The following is an 11,318-nucleotide window of genomic DNA, read 5'->3' on the forward strand; positions in this document are numbered from 1 at the left end:
AAATCAAACATTGAAAACTAACGAGCCTACATTAACAATTTCATCTTCAGATGATGGGTTTAATACATTCTTCATTCTTGGAGGGTCATCACTGTTGCTAACATATCCAACATTCATCTTGTCGAGACCATACTTTAATAAAAATATCGCATATCTTTTGCGAAGATAGCTACTCTCAAAACTATTACATGACATATTGATTTTGTCACTCAGAAATTCTGCATATACAGCTACAAACAATCCGCAATCACTACAAAAATAATAAGATTAATTATAAGGATGAATTAGATACAAAAAATAAAATAAAATAATAAACAATACTCACAGGCTATCACTTATTTGTTGCATGTTGTCTTGAGCAAACTCCACATTAAACGAATGTTGTGGACCCAAAAGTTCTCCAGTTTTCATGTCCTTATGTGCATCCAATGCTGCCCAATCTGTTCGCTCCTTTTTTTCAAAGTACCCACTATCATGAAGGTAGTTTGGAAGGATTTGAGACAACTTCTTGATGTCTGTAAAATGAACTCTCTTCCTTGATCCCGAAGTTGAGTCATACACCCTTATAAGCCTTTCTTTTAGAACCACAACAGCCAACACCCAATGAAAATTTTCATCACAGTTTACAGGAATGTAAACCTCATCTACTAAATGCCATGGTAAAGCAGCAGGAATAGAAAAACCATTAATGATGTTAATGATAGACCTTTCATGAACTGATACGGCAGCAGCACGAATCATGTGTTCTTGTGTGGTAATTGTATCATCTGCATGGCTGTTATAATACCTTGAATATGCTTTGTTTATATGAGACTTAAACAAGCAATTGACTGTAGTATATCTATACTGATCCATGCTTCTTTGTTTGGACTTCTTGCGGAGATAGTAAAAGATTACATCTATATGCTGCAAAATAAGAGAAAACATAATACATGGTAAAATGTATTTGATAAGTGAAAAACATATGCAGGAACTAATTTGATACCCTAACTGATAAATATATTTTAAATAATCAAATTGATACTTAATATTAATAAAAATCATATTAATAACAACATGATACAAAAAAGTGTAATAGTATTTGATACTTATTATTAACTAGATATAATATAGTAAGTTTTGAAGTGATACCTAAAAATCAAAATTCGACAAAATAATGTATATGATACCTCATCAGTCCAACATCTATTCGGCTGTGACATGGTATAAAACCAGTTCTTGTCCATAGGGAATGCGACAACAAAATCAATATAATCAACACCAAATGAAGCAGACTTTGCTCTGTATTTGTCCTCGGATTGTTTCCTACACACATATATAATTTTTAGAAACAAATTAAAATAATATTATACAACACAAAATTAGCAAGACATATTATAATAACTTACTTGTTCGCATGTGATTTTAAGAGACCTTTTTCAATCCATTGCGAGAACTCGTCGATCATACCTAATGGCAATTGTTCAAGAATACCACAACCTTCAAATGGATAGAGTGGGTGAACATCATCATCTATTTTTGCCTTGCCTTTATCGTTGGATCCAAAATCTGTCAAATATGGAGACCGTAAAATTCTTGCAGGCATCCTGTGTCGTGGTGCTGGAGTCTCAGTATCAGGAGGAAGTGAAGATTTCTTTACGGGTAGTTGGGTGGGTAGTTGGCTATCAGATAACCAAAAAGCACTCTCATTTTGTTCCACATGACTAATCAAACACAGTGGTTGGACATTGTTTTCCACTTCTGTAGATGTATCAACAGAAAACATACTTGTAGTGTGCTTTTCAATGTTGTGCTGAAGTGTATCAACATCATGTTCATCCGCATTTAAAATCTTTGTGTCTGAGTGAGAGGCTTCACCAGTTGTATAATCCTAATAAATATTTTGTTAGACTAAATTCGGACACAAACAAAAAAATTAATGTATACTGATTCATAATATTTGTACTTACATTTTCATTATTAAGAGAAACTTTTTCAATCAAAACATGACTACGCTGTGGTGAGTGTATAACCTCTACGACATCCTCCATCTGTTGTTCCTTTGAACAATCCATGTGATTAGGTGAAACAGATTGTTGGTCCACTTTATCTGTCTGTACAATACCAAAACATAATACATAATTCTATTAAATTAAAAGGCAGAAAATAAAAAGATGAATAAAAAAAAATTGTTTTTAAGTATCATATACAAACTTTTTCGATATTGATATCATTAACCTGTTCTTCAGCATCAACAGCAGATCCACCAATATCTTGATCAACATTATGTTTCTGTTCAAAAAAATAAAATCGATAAGTGCCAATGAAAATGAAACAAAAAAAAAAGAAAAATAATACCTTTTCAGTTTCATTAACCTGTTCATCAGCATCAACAGCAGATCCACCAATATCTTGATCAACATTATGTTTCTGTTCAAAAAAATAAAATCGATAAGTGCCAATGAAAATGAAACAAAAAAAAAAGAAAAATAATACCTTTTCAGTTTCATTAACCTGTTCATCAGCATCAACAGCAGATCCACCAATATCTTGATCAACAGTATGTTTCTGTTCAAAAAAAATAAAATCGATAAGTGCCAATGAAAATGAAAAAAAAAAAAAAAGAAAAATAATACCTTTTCAGTTTTGTTGTCTTTCTCGCCAACAACTTTCATCAACTCAGAATGATTTTTTTTAATCAACTCCACAAGACAACCAACTTGTTGGTCAACCTATATGCAAATTACACAATTTATAAAGAATTCGTAATCAATAACAATAATTATAAAACATATAAGATAATCACAAAAAAATATATGATTGTAATACTAACATAACCCTTCAAGTATTGCTTCAGTCCCTCTAATTGTGAATTTTCGAAAATTACTTTTCGAAAATCTGAATTTACGGGAACATTAGATACATTGCCAGCTTGAGAAGTTGGTAAATCTGGAGTGTAAACATTCTGAGTTGGTTGCTTTTCTGCTGTTGTTGATTTGGAAACCTTTGTTTTATGTGGATGTACAACCTTTCTTCTCTTCGGTGGTGGGGTAGATCCTGTGCTAGAGACTCGTGTTGATCTCCTCAACAATTGATCCGGTGGTTCAGATGAAAAGTCTTCAAATCCAGGAACCTCTTGTGGCTTCCCAACATCAATATTAACATTTGATGTACCAGGTTCATCATGAGTTACATGACTGGGTTGAGGTAATTGCAGTGCTGTACATTCCTCTCCAGTTGGCTGAATATTTGTACAGTTATGCTGAAAAATAACAAAATATTGAATCATTGTTAGAACGAACAAAAAATGTATCGATAAGTACCAAAAAAATACTAAACATTTATATATTAATTACCTCAGTGAAAACGCTTTCCATAAACATCTCAAATTTGGGCTGTTCAGCCACAACTTTCCAATTGCAAATTCTTGGAATAACATTTTGTTCTTTAACCGCAATCTCATTATCCAACACAGAAGCACATTCATATATCCATACATTAAGTGCATACGGCATACCATTTAATCGATACATTTTTTTCTCATATTTGAACTCTTGTCTAAGTGAATTCATTAAACTTCTGAAAGCCCGTTGACCACGCGGATACTGCCGATAAGTGCCATCTTCAACCATTAAAAATCTTCAATTGGAATTGCTGCAGTACCAAGTTCAGATAATACAAAAGAGTGGATGAAAAACATGATAGCCATCTGAAGTTGATCATCAATATTATCCCAACCACCCAACATGAATCGATCTACCAGACGTTGTTTATTTACACTGTAATTAGGCCCCGGAAAATACCTCTGAACTAGCCTACTTCTTTTTGAATCTGGATATGTAAAATTCTTAATATTTCCACTGCATTTCAATCCAGTAATAATCGCAAATTCTTTCATAGTAAAGGTTAAGATATTTCCTTTAGCATGTCGAATGTGAAGCTCCTCGGCTAGATTATCTTGCTCCACCTCTAAAAGAAGTACAAACTTTGTGATCTGACCTTGGTGGTTACATTTAGGAATACTCAAATATGAACCAAATATAGTATTCCTAAATAATTCGATACCCTCAACCCCCATTGATTCCTCTAAGTCTCTTAATATATTTGAATTGTAAGTACAACCAAACTTAAGAGAGTGTTTGGGAATTTGTTTAACCACATAATTCATATTCTGCAATTGAAAAAAGTGATATTGATATTTAAATTAACCAACAAGATTAATATGATACATAAAATGTAAAAATAAACTTGATACATAATTCTAACAACATATCATAAGTCAGTCAAAATGATACTTAACAGACACTTTATAGCCTAACATGATACCAAAAATGCAAAGTTGTACTTGATACATAAGTGTAACTACAGTTATAAGTCTGTCTACTTGATACTAACATGATACAAAAAATGCAAAGTCGTATTTGATACATAATTGTAACTACAATTATAAGTCTGTCTACTTGATACTAACATGATACAAAAAATGCAAAGTCATACTTGATACATAAGTTTAGCTACAATTATAAGTTTGTCTAATTGATACTAACATGATACAAAAAATGCAAAGTCATAGTTGATACAAAAAATGCAAAGTCTTACTTGATACATAAGTGTAACTACAATTATAAGTCTGTTTACTTGATACTAACATGATACAAAAAATGCAAAGTTATACTTGATACATAAGAATAACTACAATTATGAGTCTGTTAGTATTTTCTGAATCAGATAAATACTCTAAAAATATAATTGATACAGGAAATTAAAATTATATTCTTATTAAAGATCTATTAAGCATAAACCCCAAAGGAGGTGACAACCAAGAGGATGGGCAACTGGGTTTTGATTTACATAATTTTTTTTTGAATTTCAACTTATTTATAAGTACTACAATTATGAGTCTGTTAGTATTTTCTGAATCAGATTCTAAAAAATATAATTGATACAAGAAATTAAAATAATATTCTTATTAAAGATCTATTAAGCATAAACCCCAAAAGGAGGTGACAACCAAGAGGATGGGCAACTGGGTTTTGATTTACATAAATTTTTTTTTGAATTTCAACTTATTTATAAGTACTACAATTATGAGTCTGTTAGTATTTTCGGAATCAGATAAATACTCTAAAAAATATAATTGATACAAGAAATTAAAATTATATTCTTATTAAAGAACTATTAATCATAAACCCCAAAAGGAGGTTACAACCAAGAGGATGGGCAACTGGGTTTTGATTTACATAAAAAAAATTTTGAATTTCAACTTATTTAAACATTAGTCATACTTAATAAACAACATGTACAAAAAAATAGTATTTTCTGAATCAGATAAATAATCTAAAAATATTTTTTCTGATAATACAAAAAGTCATTGCATGTGACAAAAAAAATTAAGAAAATCAATAAAATCGAAATACGTACCGATGGCAGTGGAGGTCTTGATATGGCCATTGCAAGCTTTCTACCCCTCTTCTTGGGTGTCTTTGCATGTGCATCTTTTTGTGTTTTATGATTCTTCGAACTTTGGTTATCCATTGTTAGAAAAAGATGGCGGACAGATTAGACGAAGGCGTACGGACGGAGAGCATAACTTTGATTTTCAAAGGCGGACAGGCAGAGAAAAATGGCGGACAACTTAGAGGAAGGCGGACGGACGGAATCAAAGGCGGACAGGTAGATAAAAATGGCGGACAGCTTAGAGGAAGGCGGACGGACGGAATCAAAGGCGGGACAGGTAGAGAAAAATGGCGGACAGCTTAGAGGAAGGCGGACGGACGGAATAAAGAGATTTTGATTTTCAAAATTAAGAAGATGAACAGTTGAGTAATTGATTAGTGGGAGTGGTGTAAAAGGTTTCTTTATTTGGGGAAAATAAAGAGTAAAATAAGGGATAATATTTAGGATTAATTACCTGAATATAGAACTTAAGTTTAGATATTCTCCATATTTCCCTTCTTTTTTAAAAAATTACTAAAATCCCTATTTTTTAATAAATTTAATCTAACAGATACATTAATAAATTAGAATCCTAATTAATACAAACCAATTAAATTTTACCCTTAATTATACTCTTTATTTTCCCCAAATAAAATACCCATTTACACGACTCCCATAATTAATACTAACCAATTAAATATTAGTAAAAATTATGTAAATCAGATAGTGTAAAACATAAATTACCTTCTATCCCTACTCTTTTTCAATTTACAAAAAATCCCTTATTTTTAATAAGTTTCTGATACATAATAAAACAATCGGATACATTATATTGTATTCCATTTTATCCGTTTCTTGAGTAATTTGGGGGATTTTTATCCGTTTGTTGAGTAATTAGGGGGATTAAAAACTGAAATTTGAATTAATTCCTACTTTTAATATGCCACGGTTATTATTCCCTTAAATAAAGGCATTAACTTGTGTGTTTCAAAATCAGTTTTATTCCCTTAAAATTTGTCATTAGTGATCTTCCCTTCTTTTAGGCAGAAACGATATTTTGATTTTGATTAGTGATCTTCCTTTTTTTTTTTTGGCAGAAACGATATTCAAAATTTCTTTGAAGGTAATTTTGTATCCGGTTTCGTAATGAATATTACGATATTGCTAAGGCATTCAGGAATATGGGAGAGTGAGGTTAAATACAATCAATACAAAAGTGATGGGATAGTGGTTGGGGAAAATATTTCATATATGAATCTAATCTCAGCAATTGCTACTGAATTAAATATTGATGAATTGAAAAAAAATATTATTATCCGAATGTAGAGGGCAATTCTTCTCCGATGATAATTAGGAATGATATGGGTGTGAAGCTGTTTATAGAAATAAAGAAGCAAGAGGTTGGATTCAGTATGTATCCGCTTTGCATCGATACAAATGATAAAAGTACAGAGGAGTTACAAAGTTTTTATTCAAGCAGTGGTGCAATTATGTGTATTGAAGGTGGACAAAGAGACGCTAATGCTCTAAACGTTGTTGAATCAAACATTGGTGATTCTTGTTACATACCCGAGATGCAGAAAGTAAATTATATATCAGATACAAATATATCAAATGTGGAGACGAAACAATTGTACAAGGATAAAGCAACTCTTGTGGCTGTAATGATGAAATACAAAATTAAAACTAGCTTCAATTTTAGAGTTAAACGGTCAGATACAAAAAGGTATGTAAGTATTTCATATTTGATTTTTGTTTACACACTTTAGATAATGATATTTTTGGATAAATTTGGATTATTTACATGGTTAGTATATCACTTGGTGTTGGATAATTAAAAATTTATTTTGTATAAGTCAAAGATGGAATTATAATTGTGACAATTTAATTTATTTGTTATTATTATGTTGACGTGTCTGTGAACGTGTGTAGGAGGTAAAACACAGTGGACATTTATATAAATGTTAAAATAGTTTGTTTGACATGAATATAATATGAGGTGTTATTGTAAATGTTACATACCTTTACATACATTGACTGTAATTATCAAAAATTTTGTATCAAATCTTAAAGTTTCAAGTATGCATTTTTACTAATAACTAACAAATTTATATTGGTATAATTGCAGCTATGTTTTAGAGTGTTATTCGGAGAATTGTTGTTGGAAATTAAAGGCGTCTGTTAGGAAAAACACTGATATATTCAAAGTAAGATACTTCAACAGTGAGCATACATGTCCATTAAGGGATAGGGTATTAAGTAAAGTACAAGCTACTGTTGGATTTATTGGTGCTTTTACAGCTCCAAAATTGGTAAATCATAAGCGAAAACATACTCCAAATGATATAATTGATGATGTTAGGGAAATGTATGGTGTTGAGATTTCTTACCAGCAAGCATGGCGTGCTAAAGAACGTGCACTAGAGTTGATAAGGGGCAATCCTGCAGATGCATATAAAAATATGCCAAGATACATACATATGTTGGGAACGGTGTATCCAAATTCTTATATACGGATGCACAAATCAGAGAAAAATGAATTTATGTATCTATTCATTGCTTTAAGGCCTTTGATGAGAGGGTTTGAGTTCTGTAGGCCTGTTGTTGTTGTTGATGGTTCACATCTTAGTGGAGCTTACAAAGGGACGTTTGTATCCGCAAGTACTCTTGATGGGGCAGGTATGTCATGTTGCTGCATAATTATAATTTTTTTAAAATGATAATAATAACATTGTTTCAACATTATGTATCAAGTACATTAATATTGTGTGTTGACTATGTTAAGGTTGCATATTACCATTAGCTTACGGGATCGTCGATACGGAAAATGATTGTTCATGGACATGGTTCTTCACACAGTTCAAAAATGCATTTGGTGAGAGAGAAAAAATGTGTGTTGTTTCTGATAGAAACGAAAGCATAATTAAGAGTGTTAGTATAGTTTATCCAAATGTTCCACATTTTGCATGCATATGGCACTTGTGGAAAAATGTTTGTACATACTACAAGAGAAGTAAAAACACTCTAAGTGATCTGTTTTATTCGATGGCTAAGGCTTATCGGAAAAAGGATTTTGAAAAATTGATGGCTAAAGTGGAAAAAGTAGATGGCAGAGTTAAAAAGTATCTTGAAGAGGCTGGCTATGAAAGGTGGTCTAGATCTCATGCAACCGTGAATAGGGGTAGAATGATGACATCTAACATTGCGGAATGTATCAATGGTTGTCTTGTTGATGCACGGCAATTACCTGTTTTGGACTTTTTGGAAGAAGCCAGAATTCTATTTGGTTCTTGGAACTGCAAAAATAGAGAAATAGCATCTTATACAAAGGAAACATTAGGGAGGAAATTTGAAGAGATATTGATTATAAACGCGTCCAAATGTTCGAAAATGAAGGTATTTATTCATATATCAAATATTATGTATCTTGCTTAAATATTTTAAGATTTTTTTTGTATCAAAAAATCTAACAGTAACTTTTTAAAAACTATTGCAGGTTGTTGCATCTTCAGAATTCATTTTTTCAGTTTATGAAGGTGGTATAAGATACATCGTTTGCCTTGAGAGAAAGAATTGTTCTTGTGGTAGATTTCAGCATGATGAAATACCTTGTGCGCATGCAATGGCTGTTCTGAAGAAGAAGAATATCAAAGATGTACACCCATACTGTTCTGATTACTATAAACCTGATGCATTAGCCAACACCTATGCAGTTCCAATGGAACCAATGCCGGACAAAAGTGATTGGACAGTTCCGGAAAGTGTTTTGGAAGAAGTTGTATTGCCACCAAGATACAAAAAAAGGCCTGGTAGACCAAGAAAAAAAAGAAAGAAAATGCAGATGAAAAGCTAAGCGGAAACACAAATTGTTGTGGACGATGTGGACAAGAAGGTCACAATAGAAGAACATGTACTTTCTTTCCAAAAGATTCATAATGATTATGTTTCAGGAGTTCCTTTAATAAATGTAATAGTGTAGCATTTGGTTCCACTGTTACATAGAGATTCTGATTCAATAAATTTTTTTGATCATTTGGCAATGTGTTCTCTAATTCTTTATTTTTTGGTAAACTCTATTTAAATTTGACATTATATTTATGTATCAAATACTTTATTTTATAATCCTTACTCAAACTTACTTTAATCAATATTAATTGCGGAAATTTCACCCAGATTATTTTCAGTTCTAATTTAATTTAATTTAGTAATATAGTATCATGTGTGTAGATACTTAAAAAAAATTCATATTTTGAAGGGCAAATAATTGTTCGTAATATATATAAATCATAGTACTGAATATATCTTATTTGTACAAAAGATATTAATTTTTTTTTAAAAAAAAACTGGCGTATATCAAGTGTAATAACTAGTATCACTGTTTGTGATATTATATAAATTGATATTTCATGTATCATATACATAATATAATTACGTATATAATTTTCTTTTTTTGTATAATACAATTCTTTATTTTTTGTTAAACTCTATTTAAATTTGACATTATATGTATGTATCAAATACTTTATTTTATAATCCTTACTCAAACTTACTTTAATCAATATTAATTGCGTAAATTTCATCCAAATTATTTTCAGTTCTAATTTAATTTAATTTAGTAATATAGTATCATGTGTGTAGATACTTAAAAGAAATTCATATTTTGAAGGGCAAATAATTGTTCGTAATATATTTAAATCATAGTACTGAATATATCTTATTTGTACAAAAGATATTAATTTTTTTTTAAAAAAAACTGGCGTGTATCAAGTGTAATAACTGATATCACTGTTTGTGATATTATATATTTTGATATTTCATGTATCATATACATAATAATTACGTATATAATTTTCTTTTTTTGTACCATACAATTCTTTATTTTTTGTTAAACTCTATTTAAATTTGACATTATATTTATATATCAAATACTTTATTTTATAATCCTTATTCAAACTTACTTTAATCAATATTAATTGCGAAAATTTCACCCAAATTATTTTCAGTTCTAATTTAATTTAATTTAGTAATATAGTATCATGTGTGTAGATACTTAAAAAAATTCATATTTTGAAGGGCAAATAATTGTTCGTAATATATATAAATCATAGTACTGAATATATCTTATTTGTAGAAAAGATATTAATTTTTTTAAAAAAAAAATTGGCGTGTATCAAGTGTAATAACTAGTATCACTATTTGTGATATTATATATTTTGATATTTCATGTATCATATACATAATTTAAATACGTATATAATTTTCTTTTTTTTGTATCATACAATATATTTACGTATATATAATAAGTGTTTTTTTTATGACAATAATTACATTAGTGTAATTATTATTATAGTTTTGAATCAATAATGACATTAATGTCCCACTAACAGTATACATAATTCCTGAATTCATAACGGTGATAAAAAAAATTAAAGTAATAGAATAAACAATTTTAATAATCAAAACACTTTCATCATTTAACAATATGTGTTGTTATGTTAATAAATACTTCAAACATCTTGTTTAACTCCAAAAAAAAATAAAAAAAAAATCAAACATTGAAAACTAACTAGCCTACATTAACAATTTCATCTTCAGATGATGGGTTTAATACATTCTTCATTCTTGGAGGGTCATCACTGTTGCTAACATATCCAGCATTCATCTTGTCGAGACCATACTTCAATAAAAGTATCGCATATCTTTTGCGAAGATAGCTACTCTCAAAACTATTACATGACATATCGATTTTGTCACTCAGAAATTCTGCATATACAGCTACAAGCAGTCCGCAATCACTACAAAAACAATAAGATTAATTATAAGGATGAATTAGATACAAAAAATAAAATAAACATAATAAACATTACTCACAGGCTATCAATTATTTGTTGCATGTTGTCTTG

General features: G+C 30.0%; 1 protein-coding gene across 1 annotated transcript; it reads left to right on the plus strand.

Moving 5' to 3' along the window:
* The first annotated feature begins 5,526 nt into the window (after positions 1 to 5,526).
* On the plus strand, positions 5,527 to 9,268 carry LOC107016690. Its single transcript, XM_015217084.2, has 5 exons — positions 5,527 to 5,713; positions 6,742 to 7,141; positions 7,544 to 8,094; positions 8,201 to 8,811; positions 8,912 to 9,268. The coding sequence occupies exons 1-5, from the start codon at positions 5,527 to 5,529 to the stop codon at positions 9,266 to 9,268; spliced, it is 2,106 nt and encodes a 701-aa protein (XP_015072570.2).
* Positions 9,269 to 11,318: the final 2,050 nt, after the last annotated feature.

This window comes from Solanum pennellii, chromosome 4 (genome assembly GCF_001406875.1).
Source record: "Solanum pennellii chromosome 4, SPENNV200".
Taxonomy (NCBI): Eukaryota; Viridiplantae; Streptophyta; class Magnoliopsida; order Solanales; family Solanaceae; genus Solanum; species Solanum pennellii.

Excerpts from the sequence above, each read along its gene's own strand:
- LOC107016690 (XM_015217084.2), top strand. The coding sequence starts at position 5,527 with ATGGCGGACAGATTAGACGAAGGCGTACGGACGGAGAGCATAACTTTG. Across the intron at positions 5,714-6,741 it reads CGGAATCAAAGGCGGGACAG|AGGGCAATTCTTCTCCGATG; the intron begins GTAGAGAAAAAT and ends ATCCGAATGTAG. Across the intron at positions 8,095-8,200 it reads AAGTACTCTTGATGGGGCAG|GTTGCATATTACCATTAGCT; the intron begins GTATGTCATGTT and ends GACTATGTTAAG.